Source organism: Engystomops pustulosus, chromosome 4, assembly GCF_040894005.1.
Source record: "Engystomops pustulosus chromosome 4, aEngPut4.maternal, whole genome shotgun sequence".
Classification (NCBI taxonomy): domain Eukaryota; kingdom Metazoa; phylum Chordata; class Amphibia; order Anura; family Leptodactylidae; genus Engystomops; species Engystomops pustulosus.
The window spans coordinates 95,312,934-95,335,161 of NC_092414.1; the positions used below are offsets into that span (position 1 = coordinate 95,312,934).

At 39.7% G+C, this 22,228-nt stretch overlaps 1 protein-coding gene across 3 annotated transcripts in view; it reads right to left on the minus strand.

Annotated features, from left to right (window-relative positions):
* Positions 1-22,228, minus strand: part of PAWR (pro-apoptotic WT1 regulator) — an 85,367-nt gene that overhangs the window by 14,340 nt on the left and 48,799 nt on the right. For all 3 annotated transcript variants that reach the window (XM_072146799.1, XM_072146798.1, XM_072146800.1), the window contains exons 3-4: positions 12,874-12,999; positions 4,392-4,420 (exon numbers count right to left, since the gene is read on the minus strand). In XM_072146799.1, coding sequence (XP_072002900.1) covers positions 4,392-4,420; positions 12,874-12,999 — 155 coding nt within the window. The remainder of the gene's footprint in view (positions 1-4,391; positions 4,421-12,873; positions 13,000-22,228) is intronic.

Genomic DNA, 22,228 nt, shown 5'->3' on the forward strand with positions numbered 1-22,228 from the left:
TCCTGCAGAAGTCCCTGGAACCCTACGGCGCCTTCTTGGGGGTCCTTCCAGGTCACTGGAAGATGAGCAGGAGGATGATGATAGGTAAAAGGGACCATCATCCCCACTAGCTGACTCGGTGTCAGAGGCAAGCATGTTATATGCCTCCAACACGGTGTACGTCTTCTGAGACATTGCACACAAAAAAAATAGAGAACTAGAAAAATTAGATAATGTGCACCAAACTACACGGATAAACCGTCTAGCAGGCACACAAAAAAAAAAAGATAATGCACACCAAACTACACGGACAAGCCGCACAGATGGCACACACAAAAAATAATGCGCACTAAACTACACGGAGAAGCCGCACAGATAGCACACAAAAAAAATAATGCGCACTAAACTACACGGACAAGCCGCACAGATAGCACACAAAAAAAAAGATAATGCACACCAAACCACACGGACCAGCCGCACAGATGGCACACACAAAAAGTAGCTACGTACGGGCGCTCTGGAAAAAAATATTACCAGGCACCGAAAAAAAACCTATGTGCACCGCGCAAAAAGGCGCTACAAATGCACCTAGCTTGCCCTAAGACAAACTAACTACCGCTAAGACTGCTAAAGATTCTGTGCAGCGCTATTCACACGGCGCACTGAAAAGTGCGTCCAGTGCAGAACAACGCTAACACAGCGCACTGAAAAGTGCGTTTGGGTTCAGAAGGGACAGACAGGGAAAAACGGAAGACACGTGGGATCACACAAGGCGATCACACAGGACACAGGAAAAAACAGATAGGGATGGGAATTTGTAGGGAACAATAGGGATCAGATAAGGATCAGAACACTATTTATAGTGTAAAAGTGTATTTTGGTGCACACAGTAACGCTCTCTCCTCTCTCCAGCGATACCAAACCAAAATGGTGGCGCTGGAGGAAGAGGAAGGGGCTAAAACCACGTTTTTTAGCCCAAAATCGCTGTAATTGGCCAGTCAGGTTTGACTGGCCAATCACGGCGATCGGCGGGCGGGACCGATTTGATTGGTCGGGTGACGGAGACAGGAACTCCTCCTGCCTCTGTCACCCAAATCTCGTCCCGATGTCACCACGTCGCGAGACGTGGTGACAATTCTAAAATCCTATGCGCTCGCGCCGTAGCTGTACTGCGCTGAGCGCTAATCGTCGGAAGCTGCGCAGTACAGCTACGGCGCGGAGCGCTAAGGGGTTAATGTTAACAATTGTCTATAGATAACATTGAATAATTCTTCAATTACATAGTTGCCAATCTACCAAGACCTGTAACAGCAGGCTCTGATTGGTTGTGCTTTTTGACAGAATCGCTGTGTCAGAGTCCCATAAATAATCATTCCCTTTCAGTGGCCAAACACTCTGAAGCCAAAGGGGGCTGTTTTAACTTGTTATTAGGGATGCCCCACATGTCGGTGTTGCCATTTATTGACAGGCCCATTAACAATGCGACATAAAGCACTTAAGAGTGTTCTCTAGCTTTGGAAAACCAATTTTCACATAATCCAGCAGAGAAATCTAAACTTGCCGAGAGAAAGGTTCACATGGATTCTTATCTCAGTTTAGCATTCTTTTGTGCATCGTTATTTGCAGGTTTTCCTACAGACCAGACCTGATCAGAACCCCAGCAGGCTATCTGAATATGTACGTAACAGTGAAGTAATCCTGATGACATGGTCCAAAGTAAAGAACTCCCTTTCAGTGTAGATCATACTAAATGGTACTACTGCTTTAAACACCTTTAATATTGTAGGGAAAACTATTAGACACTTACTTTGATTATAACTTAAGGAAACAAAAAAAGGCTGCCTGCCTGCTAATGCAAAACATATCTTGGCAGGCGACTCTGTATATAAATACTCCTCTACTGCAATGAATGAGAGTTTCCAAACATATTAACATAACAGGAATGGAAGAGACTTTTGTTTTACCATATTTAGGATTGTTCTTTTCTTTTTTGTGAATTTAGCATGTGCCAAAACATGCATAAATTTACAAGACATTTCTAAATAATAGGGGAAGAGACACAGACTTTAACAATAGGGCAAGAGTGAGATGCCAGCAGAGACATCTCTGGGTATTATTGATACAAGTCATGCAAGGATGTTACTGGGCTCATGATACTATTCTAAACACATATGCTGGGGCCACATACTTGCATCACTGCATATCCATTTTAATATGCATTTCTGTATTATGGAGAGTTTGAATAATAAACATGAATTTTAAGTACAGTTACATAAATAACTGTGTGGACTGGGTCAAATTCTTGTCAAAGGCGTTTATTGTGCTTGCCAGAACATTATTGCTTGCTTCATCTTGGTTCCAAAATTCACTATTTTTACCTCAATGTTTCAAAAAAAGCTGAAAAATAAGTTTGGATGTTTTTATAGATAAATGGCTGCCTTAAACACTTACAGAAATACTTTATGCTATTATAAATTACAAGTAACAGATCCCTATCAAGTGTTCTACCTGATCCTTGAGTTTATTTATAGCATCCTTTATACATCCTACAACAGACTACACGCCATGTTATACCCTGTCCATGGTGCTGACACAGGCGCAACCCATTAAATGTTACCTTTTATACATTACAATAAAAAATTTACATTGCCTATTCGGTATATATAAATCTATCGCCGTTTACTTAATTAGACCTGCCAGCTATCCCATAATAATTAAAGAAATACAAGGCGAGATGTTAGAATATCCAAAACTGTGGGTAAGAGTAGGTATAATATACAGTGAGAACCCTTTTATACCAGTATTTCATGAATGCAATACTGTATTCTAGAGATTTATACCCTACAGAAATAGAAAGCTCAATTTAAAAAATGTAAAAAAAAAATATTATCTTTCAACCTGTTTTCACAGCAGCAGGAAAAGGTATTTGTACAGAACACCAAGGCAATGATGGAAAAAAATCCAATCTACTAAAACATGTTTGACTTCATAGGGTGCACCATTGCCCATGCATCCATCATAGGCTGAAAACGAATACAATTATGTACAATGTCTGCAGTCTTCACTGTCTAATAAAAGGTTAGACCATACAGATCATTTACAAAAAGCTTTACAAAACACTCAGGGTAAAGTGTACTCAAAATATTGCAGCAATAGCAGATCCTAAAACAAGGATTGCAGAACATTTCCTGCACTGAACAAATAACAAGAACAAAAAACATAGAAGGCCATCAACATCACAGCACAATCCAACCCAATGATTCCTACTAGAAAAGCTGCTTAGGCTGTATACCCATCATTGTTAGGAATATTACAATAATATTGCTAAATAATATCACAAGAACAAGAGAGGAAGATACTCCTTTAAGAAGAGAGGCAAATGCAGGCCAGGTGCTAGATCACATCACAACTATCATTCCAGGTATAACATGATTGTGGAGAAGGCAAACAGCAGGTGCATGGCCAATGGCCTGCCATGACTATAGGCCGTTATTATTGTGACCCCAGAAGACTAATAAGCCACATTACATAGCAGCACAGAACACAATCTATCCTAAATGCCAGATGTTTCATTCAGTCTAGACACTACATGGATTCATCCAGCCTGTGTCAGTCACTGCATTGGTTGCCCGTCTCAGGATACATTTTAAACTAATCAATCTCATCCACAAAGCTCTGCACAGTGCTGCACCCTCCTACATCACATCCCTCATCTCAGTCTAGCGCCCAACCTGTGCTCTTCCATCTTCCATCTTCCAAGTTTGTGTTCTTCTTATATCCAAATCTCCCACTTGCTTCTCCAGGACTCCCAAGCTGCACCCAACTACCAGTGTTTCCAACATGTCTTAAAAACCCATCTCTTCAGATAGGAATATTCCATTCCCTAACTGATTGAACATTAACAGCCCATAGGCCATGGATTCTGTAGAGAAAGATGGGGTCTACAGACTGGCTCATAAGGCTTTTTCATTTATGTTATTTTTAAAAATTATTTTATAAAAGAATAACTGGACCATTGTACAAGTACGGTCACCTCTTGTGTCACTCCTACTTGCGAGTAAAGCAGTCACTCATATGGTTTCATCTTACTATGTTATAAGCTCTGCAGCATTTTATGGCCCTAGATAAATAAAGATCTATTTAAATTTGTTTCTTAACAGTGGCTTCACTTTATATAATGATGTATTGATTTTATATACCATATATACTCGAGTATAAGCCTAGTTTATCAGCACAACAAAATGTGGTGAAAACCCCAAACTCGGCTTATACGCAAGTAAAAAAAATAGGTTTTACTAGGTTTTTGTGGTAAGATTAGGGGCCTCGGCTTATACTTGGGTCAGCTTATACTCGAGTATATACGGTAAATCAAATAAATAATAACTCATTTTACAGGTTTGTCTTACCCTTACCTCTTATATCTGGTTGGCACATTTCTCTCCTAAAAAAAAAGAAAAAACATAAATGAATAAACTAACATAAATAAATCAGGCATATTCACTATAAGCAAACATTACATGTTCTCACTTAGAACACCACAAACACCACAATATTGGAACAACGTTCAAGTGGGTTTTCAAGAAGAGCTGAAAAGCGATTTTCTTCAGCCAAGTTCCAAAGCTTTTCACATCAGCATAAAAAAGGAGAATCTGTCTATCCCACAACCTACCTTATCTACACCAAACATTTATCCTAAATTTATGTGACACTTGGAATCATATTGATTTTACCAACCTTTACCAACTCTAACTACTTATATCTGTAAAGGCTGAAAATTAGAGCCGGTATTTCCCATCTCGTAATGTGGTTTATAACAGCAGCATCAAATGCATGATAAAAAATGGGGGGAAAAAAATAAAAAAGTTACTGTGTTTCATGTTCTCAATCATCACCACTATGTATATTATTCATACAACTCTTTCAATAACAAAGTAGTAACACCCATTTCTATGAGGAATTGGGTAAACACTAATAGAACCCTTGGGCGCCAAAAAGGAACAAGTCAGAAGGAAATGTATATCATGAATGTATACAATAAAAGGAGAATACGTTTTAAAGGGAACCTGTCACCAGGAGACCCATTTTTAGCACTCCCCCAGTCCCCTCAGAGCATAGTACATACACTGCCAAAGTGTTTTTGTATTAAAAATTGGTTTTACAGAAAAAAAGATATGTTATATTGTACCTTTCATTAGCATCTGCTGTGTGACTAGGCAGTTGCCTTTTGGGAGGAGCTGGAAAGGAGCAGTTTCCCCCCCACCCTTGGGGAACAGCTTCTCCATGTGACCTTTTCAAATATAAGAAAAAACCCATCACTGGGCTTAGCGACGCCCCCTGCTCCTCTACAGCCAATCCCGAGTGAGGGGAGTTATTCATATATTTGAAAAGGTCACATGTTTCCCAAGGGTGGGGGGGACTGCTCCTTTCCAGCTCCTCCCAAAAGGCAACTGCCTAGTCACACAGCACATGCTAATGAAAGGTACAATATTTTTTTCTGTAAAACCAATTTTTTATACAAAAGCACTTTGGCAGTGTATGTACTATGCTCTGTGGGGACTGGGGGAGTGCTAAAATGGGTCTCCTGGTGACAGGTTCCCTTTAATGGGGTACTGTCCTCTTCATCAGACTGGAATGCCACAGTGAAAGGGACACCACATTAACCATGCACTTCAACTTTGTGGTTTATAAATGCCATCTGGCACCACGGTTTACTTTTTTTTCTTCTTTTATGACAGAGGAGCCTTAAAGGGGTTTTCCCATCAGGGAATTTACATTTAATTAAATTCATTTGCCATATGTAAACATTTCTTCAATTGGATGTTAATAAAAAAAAATGTGTGCAGATAATTTCTCATAAATGTAGTCATGTTGTCCCTTAGAAATTAGATCCTCGGATACGACCACGTCACACTCTGGCAGTGGCGGCCAGACATACGCTATAGAGTCCTGCCAAACCACCAGGATTCAGCAATCATTACCACAGGACGGCTGCGGGACTCTAGCAGAGGTGGCCGTATCCGAGGAAGCTATCCTGTTTCTAAGGGACCACAAGACTACATTTATGAGAAATTACCTTCACACAGGAACATTTTTTTAATGATATCTAATTGAAGAAATGTTTGTATATGGCAGATTAATGAAACTGAATGTGAGTGCCCAAACGAGAATACCCCTTTAATATATAGATTTTCTAACCAATGGAAAGCAATTAGAAACTGAGGCTGTTTCTCACCCTATGTGGGGAGGAATAAAATGGAAAACCACATCCCTTAGAGACAATAACACGGTAGGTGAAGCAGTTTGTAATGCAAGTACTTTGTCCTAAGCATTATCTAGTTTTCTGGCTCTAAAAACTGTTTTTCTGATGTTACAAAAAAGGACAGCAGTACAGAGACACGAATGATAGAAGGGAGCAGGGCACATAAATATACATACATGTTAATGGGGCCTTCCCATCCCAGACACTCATAAGACATGTAATAAATGATTGGAATAAGGCATGTCTATTTACTCGGTCAATTCTTCTAGGGTTACAAAAACTGTCTGTAAGCCAATGAAAGTGGAAACTCTCCTCCAGTGACAGCTATAGTGGAATCCATATCTATGGCACAACACAAAGGCACAAGCTGGAAAATCTCCATGGGAGCCATTAGCAGCTGATAGGAGTTGAGAATGGCAACACATTTGTAATACAAAACTACTACAGACATAATATACAATATAGTTGTTATAGGTGAGTCGGAGTGGGTGTTCTCTGCTCTGACTAACAGAGGAAAATGCAATTTAGTAGGAACCTTCTTCATGTCACAGTAAATAAGGTCTTCTTACCAAAGCCAATGGACACTTCAAACACAGAACTATCATTTCATGGATGAAATAAGTATTAACCAAGACCAGTCAGACGTGGTGACCAGTCTCATTTAATGGCAGTACAAGGTCAACTGAACTTTATCTCACAACCAAATGTACAAATCTACATCTTATATGCTGACTGTCATTGGTGCAGAGAGGAAGCTGGAAGAAGGGAGGGAAGGAGTAGATAACCCTGTTCAATGAGTAAGTAGTCTCTACCAGGAGGAATGGCCTCAAAGCCTCCATGTAATAATAATAAAGGAGGAATGTAGGGTTACACAGAGCGATAGTCATTGTTTACACTCACATCTCTAGCACAGCTACACATCCTGCACAGCACGGCCGGGGTTAATATGCTGATTAATGGAGGCTCCAAGAATGAAATGTATATCTATTCACATGGTTCAATAATATACACAGGAAAGGGGACCAACGCAGACGCTTTGCCTGGAAATGTTTTTTTTCCCTACATTCTTGGCAATAATAAAGCAGCACAAGGCACTGGGAGGGCAAGCGGCACGTAAGACTACTGTTTACTAACTAGGGAGCATGTACTACATCAGATCTCCACATTCTTCACATACCATCCAGTCACAATTAAAAACACATCTGAGATTCTCAATTGGACTCGCCAGACCGTTTTGTTAACATCTTAAATACCCAAAACTGGGTCTAACAGGAAGGCTTGAAAGCTATAAAAGCTACGACTTTTCTATGCCGAAAATCTCTGATTCTAATATTAAACAACGTATGACTGTCCCCCAAGTCCTCGCTTAATCACCCCTCAAAAAATCCCAGTCTCTCAAAATAAATATTAAACATTTAAAAAGTCCTTTACAATTTTTACTTTATGTATTGCAAACACATAGTAATTTCTGGAGTAAAATGATCTACTATAAATACTCGAGTATAAGCCTAGTTTTTCAGCACAAAATTTGTGCTCAAAAACCCTAACTCAGCTTATACTCGAGTCAACTAAAAAAATAAAGTCAAAACTCACCTTTCTGATGTCACCCGTAGGTCCTCTTCTGTCTGAGACAGAAGAGGACCTACGGGGGATGTCGGAAAGGTGAGTAGAGTGTTATTTTTTTTTCCTACTACCTGCGCTGGGCAGGCTGTATTCTACAGGGGCTGGCAGACTATATACTAGGAGGCTGTGACCAATGCATTTCCCACCCTCGTCTTATACAAGAGTCAATAGGTTTTCCCAGTTTTTTTTTGTGTTGAAATTAGGGGGTCTCGGCTTATACTTGGGTCGGCTTATACTGGAGTATATGCGGTATTTAATTATTGTCAGATTAAACCATGACTTTATGATAAGTGACAAGGCATCTCCCTCACAGTTTCTTCTATGCCCAATTGCCCAATTTACTGAATGAGGCTCAGTTGCAGTTCCCTGCACAGCCAGGACGCAGGGAGCACCAATGTTGCAGGGGAAAACAGTAAAAGAGATGTAAAAATATAGCTCTATCATTTTATGATGTAAGGCTAAACTGAATGGTGAAACTTAGGATGAGTAGAAGTAGGAAAATCGAAAGGTCGGGCCTAAGATATAAAGAGAAAATAATCAGGTAAAATGTGCAGCTCACTCCCCAGAATAATTTACAAATAAATAAACAATGTACAGTGAAGTTACTCCCTGTAGTAGAAAGAAGAATATCCATAGCTCAGTTCACAGATTAAGATTGTGCCCATGAAAAATTAAAAAAATAGTATGATGTGACTAGCCAGGCCTGATAAAGATGTACACTTGTACTCATGTGTTATCCATATAATATGCATATACTTCATTGCCAAAACTAATGCACATCCAAACTGCATGGAAGAATGTTGTAGCTAGACAGGTAGAGAGTGAGAGCAGAGCTGCAGAATATGTTTCTGCAATGAAAGCCACAGGAATATTTAAAAGGAAATGTACCAGCAGGATCATGTAATGTAGACCAAGGACACTTACATGCTTCTGTGTTCCCCTTGGACTGCCTCTGGTCCATTTAATATCCATGGCCTTGTAAAAATAAAAACAACTTTTGAAATTATGCAAATTAGGGGCTCTGGGGGGCCAGCTGCACCTTACAGAGATTGCAGGAATTGCAGACTCACAACTATGTGATGGGATGGGGCAAGCAGGCTATAAGCCTGCAAAGAGTTGTGGATAATTAATAGACAACAGAGCCTGTAGGGGCTCTGGTGACACCTCCATAGCCCATCATTATTTGCATAAATTTTAAAAGTCAGTTTTTATCCAAACAAGGTCATAAAAGAAGATCCAAGACAGACCAACGGGGAACATAGCAGTGTGTAAAGAGTTTGTATGTTTTCTCTGTGTTTGGGCTGGTTTCCTCTGGGTCCTCTCACACTCCAAAAAATACTGGTAGGTTGATTAGATTGTGAGCTCCATTGGGGACAGGGACTGATTTGGCAAGCTATGTGTAGTGCTGCGTAATCTGTGTGTGCTATATAAAGGAGTTATTATCATTATTATGTAAGTGTCCTTGGTTTACATTACATTATCCTGCTGGTAGATTTCCTCTAAGATCAGATAAACTGTCAGGAAATAGAACAAACTCTCCTTGGTTACTACTCGATCTACGTTTGTAAGCAGTTTATTGAACCAATTTACAGCTGCCAGAAAATGTAAATGTACTTTGATTAATAATACCAAGGGAACGGACTTATCAAGTCACAATGATTGACTAAAAATCCAGGGAAAAAGTAAGTGAACCCATGATTTTATAATGGAAAGTAGTGATCATGCATAACACTGGAGAGCAAGTCTTCCCTGTTAATGTGTTTCATTTCATCAATATTTTTGGGATGCATTGCTTGCACATCTCTCATCAGGTGACGCCACAGAATTTCAATTGGGTTCAGGTCAGGACTTGGCTATTTCACAACACAAATCTTTTTTAAGCCACTTATTTTTTTTAACTTTTGTGCGTAGGTTAATGGCCCTGCTACATCAATTAATATGTCTTTGAGGTCATGAACTGTTGCCCTCACATTATCCTGTAAATTGTTTTTGTACACCTTCAAATTCATTGTCCCCTCAATGACCACAAGACAAAGGCTTTGGGGCAAAAAAAAAAAGAACTAAAAAGATCCCACCACAATGTCCTCTCTGCTGTCCATGTGACTTATGTGTCAATGTGCAGTGTAATTTTCCTACAAAACATAATAATCTGAAAGTAATCCACAAAAGTATATTGTTTTAGGAAAAATCACAAACATCTATGAAACCACATCAAGCCTGGGACTATGAAAGTCCAATGCCGGGCACTGACTTACAAGGAGCGACTAAGACATCTTGGACAATGGTAAAAAAAAAATTGCAAAATGAGTAAATATGAGCAAGATCTAACGTTAAATAAATAAAATTTTGTCTGATTAGCTAGAAAGAGCACTATTACTGCGCACGTCTGTAAGGGGTTAAGAAGAACTTCCTAGTAGTAAATTCCAAGCCAAAATAACATCGATAAGGTGTTTGAGTTTAGGGCACGTTTGCCACAATGTACCCAGACCATAAGTTTTCCAACATGATACCAGGTACAATCTTTAGAGAAAGTAGTGGGTTGGCCTCTGTCAGAATTCATTGTATGGTTGAGTTTGAGCTACCATCTTATCAATACTTTATAAGACTTTCCCAATGTTGAGTGAAATCCTTAATGAACAGTCCTATATTTGGAGCCATGGTTTATCAATGAGTTGGGTGCTTACATTATGCCTTCATTAAGAATTACAGAAGAAGTTACTTTTATAACTGGACTGTAACATAGGATGAAGGTCAGACGAATTAAAAGCTGTTTTACATTAGCAAAATCGATTTTGCCATCTCTTTTCAGACTTTTTGCATAACAAATGAGATGTGATATAGGATAGACACACTTTCACCATAATTATTTTACCTGTATCACAATTGTTCCCACTTGGCTCTGAAAGTTCACGTTTTCATTAATGAGGGGATACACAGAAGAGGTTCAATATTAGCGCTACGTAATTTGATGGCGCTATATAAATAAAGATTATTATTATTATTATTATTAGTTTCAAAGGATACTAAACTCTGTAAAGTAATTAATAAAGAGGCCAAAAGTATTACATCAATGAGGGATCTGAGGAAGCTGTAAGATTGGGCGGAGAAATGGCTAATGAGGTTTAATGTAGATAAATATAAAGTTATGCACTTGCGCCATGGAAACAAAAGGTACAATTATGTTCTAAACAGTCAATTACTTGGTACAATGCAGCTAAAAAAGACTTGAGGGTATTGGTGCTAATAAAGCAAATACAATTATGGGATGTATCAAGAGAGGAATAGATTCTCCAGAAAGGGACAAAGGTTTTGCCCTTATACAAACCACTGGTCAGATAACACATGGAATATTATGTACAGTTTTTGGCTCTAGTGTATAAAAAGGTCATCGTAGAACTGAAACGGGTGTGGAGGAGAGGAACCAAGATTATTAGGGGAATGGGGGGACTAGAATACAATGACAAGGGGGCATCCTCTATGCCTATAGGAGAGGCGCTTAAATCACCGCCATAGACAGGGATTTTTTAGGGAGCGAGCAGTGAGACTATGGAACTCTCTGCCACAGGAGGTTGTTATGGTGGACTCCATGTATGTGTTCAAGAGAGGCCTGGATGCCTTTCTGGAGAAATATCATGGGTAATAGGGAATATCATGGGACCTATTTAATCCTATAGGTCGGTGTTTATGAACCTGTGTCTTTTCCCAACCTTATGTATTATTATACTTCCTTTTACCTCATGCATCCTGGATGTTCTCAATAAAATGCGAATAGTACAACTATATGAAATTTTATAATCCTTGATCTTACTGAAATGTATAATAAATTCACAGAAAATGCAAGACTACAGCAATAAGGGAACTGTGCATATTGGCTAGGACAGCAGTAACTCTATAAGCTAGATTGACAGCTCTTTTAGAATGCGATAGGTGTGACCTTGAACATGTATATCTGAAATACATTATAAAAATACATTATACTTACTGACTGTGTGAGTCAGAATGTGACTCGCGTGTATGTGTGACTGACCCTAAGTAAACCAGCATAAAACTGTAGATAATGTTCGGTCTTCGTCATTGAAACACAGGCTCTCTTCATGTATAGTTAAAGGGGTTGTCCAGTCTTTAAAAAATGTTGTATCTGGCTGGGAAGGGGGGCTATATATTATATATATATATATATTATATATATATATATATATATATATATATATCCAAAAAAAAAAAACCAAACAACTTATGCTCATCTTCTCTGTCTCTCCCATTGTCCAGCACACCGCCCTTCACTTCTGTGCTGCTGTTAGTTTACAGAGGCGGACACACCCATCTGTCCACTGCCACACACTTACAACATTGAATCTAATGCTGTAGCTGACGAGCGGAAGTCGTCGGATGGAAGCGCCTGCCTCTGTAGACAAAGAGCGTGTGACAACAGGAGCAACTGCGGAATTAAGCATTGAGGGTTTTTAAATTGTTTTTTCAATAAAAAAAATATTTAAATAATATTGTCTACATTCAAAATAGAAAAATATATTTATAGCCAATGTATAGTAAGGGGGATAAGTCACATCTGTTATTTATTTCTGTAAATTTTACAGCTGTGTGAATGGGGTCTTAGACTAGACAGTCTTATTATGCCTATATTTAGTGTAATAGAAGACTGCCTAGTTGTACTTTGTACCTCCTATTAGTTAGCTTAGTTTATACCAGAAAGAATTATTAGCATTATCTTTGGCGTGAGGCTGTCTCCCTTTAGGTAGGTCACACCATTATGTTGTAATAGTCATAAAAAGCCTGAAAGCAATCTTAAACTCTAATTTTAGGGATACCCCAACATTCCTAATTATGGTCAATAAACAGCACAATACACAGATGGAAACTCAGCCCAAAACTTTATATATCGATCTGCTTAGCTTCTTTTGCCTTAGCTTCATGCTGCCTGTAGATTGTGCTCCATTATTAATGTCCCTTTAAAGATTCCCTTTAAATAAAAGATACTAAATAATAACTCTTACCGATTGCAAATATTCACTTGGGTCTTTACTTAAGGATTCATTCTGGAGGGTATTTTGCTGAGTAACGGCATCTTCTTTCTTCCTTTCTTTCTGTCCAGACTCGTCATCATCTTCATCTTCAGGGCTCTGTATAAATAAAACAGAAGAATGGGGTCTATTTCATGCGGTTATGTGACTAAACAGAAAGGCACACATAAACAGACGTGATTAAATGGTATTGATCAGCTTCTAAAAAAACATAAAAAAAATAAATAAAAGCTTAAAAACTTCTGCAAATCACCAAACGAAGAATCTCTCCCCATTGGTCCAAGTTCTACATTGGTTTTAAATGCTGCAAACCATCCAAAAGAAAGAAAATAAATAGGAAAAACTGTTCATTCCAACAGAAAATAAATAGGAAAAACTGTTCATTCCAACAGAGATCCAGCATTAGTACTCTGTTAGGCCTCTTCACCTGACATCATGACTTCCATCACAGCACTAATATGGTGGTAATACACCATGTGACCACTATGGCAGTCACACAGAGCAGAAGAGCCAAAGCAGCAGCATCCCTGGATCACTGGGTAAATGGAGAGATAATTAAAAGGGTGTCTGGGGACATGTTAAAAAAATACCCTTTTCCCTCCTACACCTTTCAGCTCCTGTTGACGGCAATGACTGCGAGAAAAGTTACAAACATGAGGAAAACTGGTCACAACCTAGTACCTGCTCACAGGTCCACCAACACTTTTACAACAGACAAACAGACAGAAGTGTGAACATAGGGAACCATCGTGCTGGGCTTTTCTTCTGGAACAGGGAGCAAGAGCAGGTTTTTTTTTTTTTAAATGGCCCACACTCAAATTGCCCTGGGCTTTTTCCAACCACAGAATTCATGGGTTAAAACACAGAGTACATATCCATATAGTCTTTTTCATGTGACAAAACAGAACGTATATTAAAAAAAATTAAAATACACAGCTACATTGCATGAGAAACATATAAAATTCATCCCTCAGCAATACAACAATCTCATACTCAAAGCCAACGACTGTAAAAGCCCATGAGGATGAACTAAATGTCCTTGTCTGGACCCATAAAGGTCCCCTCAATCTCTAATACTCTGTATCATTATTTAACAAGGACTACTACTCTACTAGCAGAAGTGCACTCAAGGCTCTGCCTGGAGAAATGGGCCAAAATCATTTGGATACGAAATCTTAATGTATTGTGTCGGCCCCCACAAAACACAAAGGGGGGATATAATCGGTCTAGTGGAGTGAAAGAGAATAATTAGACATTAAACCATGAGTTGGTGTCCCTCGACATCCTACGCAGGCAGCAGTTGCTCTGTAAACATGTTCTGACACACTGCAGCTTCTAAAGTCACTGACAAGAGGTCACACGGGTTACAGGCTATACACCAAGAATCTAACAAAAAGCTCAAGAATCTCCTCATTTTGCCAAAGTAAACTTTATACAGATCTTCTCCTCACTCGCAACGATTAAAAAGAAATGACAAAAAAATGCACCTAATTTAAGAAAATAACAGAAATTGATGTAATGCACATGAAAATGAAATGTAACACACACATGCATACAAATCCATTGTGTAGTTTCATGGAGCTAGAAATCTATACCATCTTAGCTGGGGTTTTCACCTTGTAGTAGTCAAAGTTTTAGGATACTCCTAAAAGTTTTTTCCGCTCTGCTGCAGTTTCATGGAAATCAAATTATGCTCATTCGCCTATATTCACACTACTCATTTCTTCTGAGCCCCACCCTAGCCATGGAGTGTGCGCCACATTTATTGAGAGTTTTAGACCATTTTAGACAATTTTCTAACCTGTTCCAAATAGGGGCGTGTCCTCTAATTAGGCGCATGTCCTCTAACTAGGGGCGTGTCCTCTAACTAGGGGCGTGTCCAGCAGAAAATAGCCCATGCGCCAGAAAATTCTACATCAAACTAGACCAACTAAGAAGGAGGTGCAAAGTAGAACTCACCAGTCATCTACTGCCCCAGATCAATCAACCAGCATGAGACACAGTGATAAATCGGGCGCTGCATAGACCTGTGTAGTTCTACTCTGCACTGGTTTAAAGACCAACACATTAATACATCTTTCCCATTGTGAGACCACAGATAAGAGCTCAGCTGTCACAGAAACTCAAGAGGACATATCACCAATTCTTCCATATAGAAAGCCAACACATAATGACAGAACATTAAAAAAATACATTAAATATTTAGTAAGTTTTTGGCTGTAATCAGATGAATAATGTCATAGCTACAGATAGTAGGCAGGGGCTGTGATGGGCAGGTTATTTTATACTTTGCTTTTGGTTATTTTTTAAAAAAATTCTAGATAACCTCTTTAAATATTGCTGTCAATAGGAACTGTGGTAGAAGGTTCATGCAGTTAAACCCATTGGCACCCTATAAAGTAATCAAAGGATGCCAGGGATTGTCCATGGCGATGGTAACTAAAAAGAAAAGGTATGCCAGATGCAAAATCTACTGATAGCATGATCAAAAATAAGGAACCTCAATTAACCTATGAATCATATGACCATCTATATTGTGCCAATAATAAAACATGAAAGTAATTTTTGTCTATAATAAAAAAGACTGAAGTTCTTGAAATGCGCAGATGAAAAATACCATTGTTTGATCCTTTTTTAACTGAAAAGGAGTGAGCCAACATTGCTAGAATGTTGTAGAGAACTGAAAAGTTATTATTTCAGTCCATTATGCAGTTTTCCAGTTTAATCCGTATTCAAATCAGTTAGTGCAATCAAGTCTTGTTCTCAGTGCCGTGAGCACTGCTATTCCAATTACAGTGAGTACAGAAAATATTCGACCGCTTTAAATTTTTCACTCTTTGTTTCAGCCAATTGGTACATGTACATTTTGCTCATTAATGTACACTCTGCACCCCATCTTGACGGAAAAAAACAAATGTCCATATTTCTTCTAATTTATTAAATAAGTATTCGACCCTTCTTAATCCTTCCGATTCTCCTTAAGATGGTTCTACTACTTTATTGGAGACCAGCTGTGTTTAATTAAACTGATTGGACTTGATTAGGAAAGGCACACACCTGTTTATACAAGACCACACAGCTCACAGTGCATGTCAGAGCACACGAGAATCATGAGGTCTAAGGAACTGCCCAAGTTGCTCTAGCCAAGGTTACAAAAATCTGCAGCACACAAGGTTCCTAAGTGCACAGTAGCCTCAATAAACCTTGACTTGGCCACCCAGCCAAACTAAGCAAGGGAGAAGGGACTTGATGAGAGCGGTAAATAAACCCCCCCCCCAAGATCACTGTGGCTGAGCTCCAGAGATGCAGTAGGGAGATGGGAGAAAGTGCAACAAAGTCATCTATTAGCGCTAGCACTCCAGTCGGGGCTTTATGACAGAGTGTGCCGACTGAGGCCTCTCCTCTGTGCAAGACAAATGAAAGCTGCATACAGTTTGCAAAAAAAAACAAGGACTCCCAGACTATGAGAATTACATTCTCTGGTCTGCTGATACTGAACTTTTTGATGTTAATTTTAAGCCGTACGTGTGGAGAAAACCAGTCACCGCTCATCACCTGTCATTATACAATCCTAACAGTGACACATGGTGGTGGCAGCATCATGCTAAGGGGGTATTTTTCAGCTGCAGGGACAGGATGACAGGTTGCAATTGAAGAAAATAATGAGGGGAAGTACAGAGATTTCCTGGATCAAATCCTCTTCCAGAGTGCTCTGGACCTACGGCTGGGCCGAAGCATCACCTTCCACAAAGACAATGACCCCAAGCACAGAGATAAAATAAAGCAGTGGCTACAGAAGAATTCTGGGACCATTCTTGATTGGCCGAGCCAGAGCCCTGACTAAACGCAATTGAGCATCTCTGGAGAGACTTGGAAATGGCTGTCCACCAACGTTCACCATCCAACCAGAGGGAGAAGAGAAAGATTGGCAGAGGATCCCCAGATCCAGGTATGAGAAACTTGTTGCATCATTTCTAAGACGACTCATGGCTGTACTAGCTCAAAAGGTGCTTCTACTCAATACTGAGCAAAGGATCTGAATACTTATTACCATGTGATATTTCATTTTTAGTTGTTTAATAAATCAGAAAAAATATCTACATTTCAGTTTTTTTCTGTCAAGATGGGGTGGAGAGTGTACATTAATGATGCAAAAAAAGAACTTACTACCGTAATTGACTGCAATGAAACAAAGAGTAGAAAATGTAAAGGGTTCTGAATACTTTCTGTAGCCACTGTAAATCACCAAGTGCTCTTCACAACACAAATCTCCTGCTTTTCTTACAGAGAGTTTAGTGGTCCAGGTAGAAATAGTAGTGCTCCTGGTGCTAAAGACACAACCTGGCTGCACCAACTTCCTCACTAGCATAAGGATTAAAAAAAGGGAATTTTTCAGAAATGTCAAAATAGATAGAAGTAAAAGAAAATATTTTATTTTAAATAATTGTAAATTTCACTATAAGATCCTCCTAGCAGATAATAGTGTTAGATGTGTTGGTCGACTACAAAAAATAATGGACACAGATCTCATATTGAAACAATGCAGTAAAAGTGTATCTGATGTGTTGTGCTGAACGTTAGACATATGCAGTTCATTAAATATTTTGCAGGAGCAGTACAATAAAAATACATGATAATAAATGTAGCACGCTGAATGGTGAAATGCAAAGCATGTGCTTGTATTTTACGCTGGATTTTGGGAAGTGAAAAAAAAACATTCCTTGAATATCTATTGGAGGAATGTTCCCCAGATCTAGTGGTGAAGCAGTTTCCTTATAAGGTTAAAGCTTTGTACTCTTAGCTCTCAATATTGTTCTTATCTAAGTCCAGGGGAGATTTTACATTGCACAAACCTTCACTTATGCTTTATTATTATCCAACATACCAGCAATACAAACACTTTGGAAAAGCAATTCTACATCAATCTATAGTAAACAAATATATTATATATATATACACACAAAATGCCCAATTTATGTGTAAATAAGAGGAAATATATTCACAGTGTCCTGAGATTTTCCTAACGCACATCAATCTTATTACTAGATCTATCCAATAATTTACCAAAGGTTGTAATAATTTTACCTTTACTTTAAACAAAAGTACTTGATATTTAGGGAGAGATTTTGGGAGTTAAAGGGGTATTCCCACAAAGACAAGTTTCTTAAATGTACCCAGGATAACAAAATAACACATTCTCTAATTCACTGTTATTAACAAAAATACAGAATTTCACAGTCCAACCTGTCTCTATCAGTCCTGGTGTACATAATTTCAGTTGCCCCTAGACACAACCCTGTAACTTCTGACTTAAGGTCAAGCTGCCATCCTGGATTCCTGTGTGACTCTATGCTGATGAGATTTCTGTCTCCCTCTGCTCTGTGCCTTTAGTCCCGCACCCTGCGGTCCAGCATGGAGCTCAGACACTCACTAACAGCCTACAACAAAAACATTGTGAGGTGAGAGAAGCTGCAAGCTACAGGCAGATAAGTTGTGTGGGGGAAGGGGGAGGCAGGCACATATAGGTGAAAGTCGGTCAGCCTCTGTCTGTCATGCCTCTGTGTAATAGATATCTCATGCATCTCATCATCTCTCATCTGTCTCATCCCTCATGTGTCAGTGTGTTAGTACAATGTCAGAAGCCAGATGAAAGTGTATTTACACCTGTACCCTGATAATCTAACCATATTGTCACACCACAGAACTAGATGGATCATAATCTGTCTGCTTAGAGAGTCCCCACCCACATCCTGGAATTTTACACTGACCAGCCTAGGGAGTAATAGGAGCTAAAACTGCAATAAAACTGAGTAAAATTGTAAAGTAAGGGGTTAAAATTATCTTTATTGTGTAAACATCACAAGGGGATTAGTATTTGAGAATTTTCTTTTGTGGGAAAACCCCTTTAACAAAACTGACGTAAATGAGAAGCCAATGACTAATCAATGGGCTGTTTCCATTTTATGACGGTTTCATAGTATATAAGGCTGGAAAAAGACGCAAGTCCATCAAGTCCAACCTTTATGAATTAAATAAATGTTTTATCCCCATAACCCGTGATATTTTTTCTCTCCAGAAAGGCATCCAGGCCTCTCTTGAACTTGTGCATAGAGTCCGCAATAACAACCTACTGCGGCAGAGAGTTCCATAGTCTCACTGCTCTTACAGTAAAGAACCTTTGTCTATGTTGTTGGTAGAATTGCCTCTCCTCTAGGCGTAGAGGATGCCCCCTTGTCCTGGTCACAGGCCTAGGTATAAAAAGTGAATACCAATCAGATAACCCTATTCCTGTATAGATCCTAACACCGAAATCACAACAGCAATACCAAAAGAGGCATATAGGAGAATAATCTATCCCAACTCAGACAAAGCACTATTTGTTGGGAATCAAATAACAACAATCTTTATTGAAAATTATTTACAGCAATCAAGACAGACAATGTTAAAACCATATAAAATATTCCACAAGACACAAAAGAGCGTGGTGGTGGTCCAAAAAGTCAATCAAATATATACGCATCTCCACTAAAATAACCTGAATACATATGTAGGAGTAACTGTATATTCAAATTACCCACCCGGGCGTGACATGATGAAAAGTTACAGGAGAGAGGCTTTGACCACCACCACAGCACCCCGACGCACGTTTCGCCGTCGCTTCCTTCCCCCAGGAAGAAGCGACGGCGAAACGTGCGTCGGGGTGCTGTGGTGGTGGTCAAAGCCTCTCTCCTGTAACTTTTCATCATGTCACGCCCAGGTGGGTAATTTGAATATACAGTTACTCCTACATATGTATTCAGGTTATTTTAGTGGAGATGCGTATATATTTGATTGACTTTTTGGACCACCACCACGCTCTTTTGTGTCTTGTGGAATATTTTATATGGTTTTAACATTGTCTGTCTTGATTGCTGTAAATAATTTTCAATAAAGATTGTTGTTATTTGATTCCCAACAAATAGTGCTTTGTCTGAGTTGGGATAGATTATTCTCCTATATGCCTCTTTTGGTATTGCTGCTAGGTATAAAAAGATCTTTGGAGAGATACTTGTACTGTCCGTTCAGGTATTTGTACATTCAGAGTATCAATATCCACAGGAGGTAAAAAAGAGTGGCACTCACCGATCTCAAACTGAGGAAACTTTATTTCAGGAAGAAATCAGGGCAGGGGTGATGCACGCCACGGCAGGCGACGGGCCGTTTCGCGCTAGGAAGCGCTTTCTCAAGCCTCGGACATCGCGAGATCTCGGGACGCAGGTAATATACCCGCCCCGAGCACGCGTAGTCCTGGCACGAGACACACACAGGGAAGTGCACAGTATCATGTGTGCAGATACAGGTAAAATGCAAATGCGTGAAAATACAAAAATAGAAAACATGATACATAGTTAAAAACAGCGCCGCATAGGCAGTGACTTAAGTTGTACAACGTTAATCACAACAGATGCTCAGAGATGTTAACTAAAATTGGCTATCCACTCATAAAAAGATGAAGAAAGGTATAAAAATGGGGGAGGAGGTAGGGTGGAGGACAGCAAAGCATGATACACAGTATAAGACAGGGGGAAATAGCCCACTAAATACAGAGCACAGCCAGGAATATATGAAAGATGTAATACATCAAGGGTACATTATGGGTATGTATGGTACTAGTGAGGTACATAATTTATAGGAAGATACTCAGATCATTCCTATCATTCAAACCCATTGGTCCTAACGCATTGTATTTTATAATGAGTCTGGCTTCTAAGCGGAGTAGAGCTTTGGGACGATCGCCCCCTTGGGGGTCGATGTCAACTTTCTCCAGACCTGCAAATTTTAGGGTCTCAAGGTTCCCCCCATGACTGTCTTTTATGTGACTAATGAAGCGGGGACATCCTTTACCTGTCTGGATGGAGTAGCAACGTTCACGGAATCTGATAAACAGGTTCCGGATGGTCTTGCCAATATAAAAAAGGCCACAAGAACACAATACTACGTACACTACAAAGGTGGACCGACAATTAATAAAAGAGTTGACTGTATGCAGCTTATCTCCCAACCTCACCATCTTGGTTTGTAAGTTAAAGCGGCAGTAATTGCAGGACCCGCACTTGAAATTACCACTAGGGATGCAATTCGTTAACCAATTAGGGTTAGACGTGGAAAAATAACTAGAGACCAAATGATTTCTAATGGACGGACTACGTCTGAACGTTACCAGAGGTTTTTTAGATGTGACCTCGGCTAATTGGTCATCTCTTTCTAGGATCTTCCAATTTTTATTAATGGCTGTGCGTATCGCCCGTTCATGTGGACTGTAGCTGAACGAGAAGGCCATGCGTCCCTTCCCCTTGCCCTTGTGTCTTGTGGTCTTATCCAGGGGGTGGAGGGGAATGCCACCATGGACATTACGTGCCTTAGCCAAGGCTTTATCCAGGATGAAAGTAGGGTACCCTCGCTCAATCAATCGTTGTCTTAACTCAAGGGCTTGTGCTTCAAAGCGATCAGGATCACTGTTAAGCCTCTTTAACCGGAGGAACTGGCTGTAAGGTAACCCTTCCTTGGTATGGTGTGGATGATGGGTATCGAAATGTAGCATAGCATTAGTGGCGGTAGGCTTTCTAAAAGCGGTGGTGATGAGACGATCATCACTCACTATTACCTGAACATCAAGGAATTCTAAAGTTTTGCCCCCGAACGCTGCGGTAAACCGCATATTCATTGCTTTCTGTTCATTTAAGAAGGAGACAAAATTGAGGAATTCATTCTCATTGCCTGCCCATACCATAAAAATATCGTCCACGTACCGTAAAAAGGTGACAATATGTTTGACGAACGGGTTCAAAGTGGCTTTCTCCATCCTTCCCTACAAGACCCTCTTGACATCCAGAATGTATCTGTACTCTTGGACCTCACTGATCCATCCTCTCCCTCAAATGAGGTCACTGAAGTAGAGAATTTTAGAGGTGGTATCCCCTCCACCTTTTGTCCCCCCTTGTCTGCAGGCTCTCCAATCGACATCTTTTTCCATAAAGTCCTTGATGATGTAAAAGCCCTTAACTATCCCACCATCCCTCCCAATCTTTCTAGTGGTGAGAAGAGGGCCCTCACTTGGCTTAGTTCCCTTAATGATGTCGTGGTGAAGCCTGCGGACAAGGGAGGTAACGTGGTGCTCATGACCCGTGAGTACTATATTTCAGAAGCGATGAGGCAATTAGGTGACACCAATACCTATACTAGATTAGATCGTAACCCTACCTGCAAATTCCTGGCTAGATTACGTACCTTTCTGAGGTGGAGTGTGGAAAATAAAGTCCTCTCAGAGAAAACGGCTACTAAATTACTT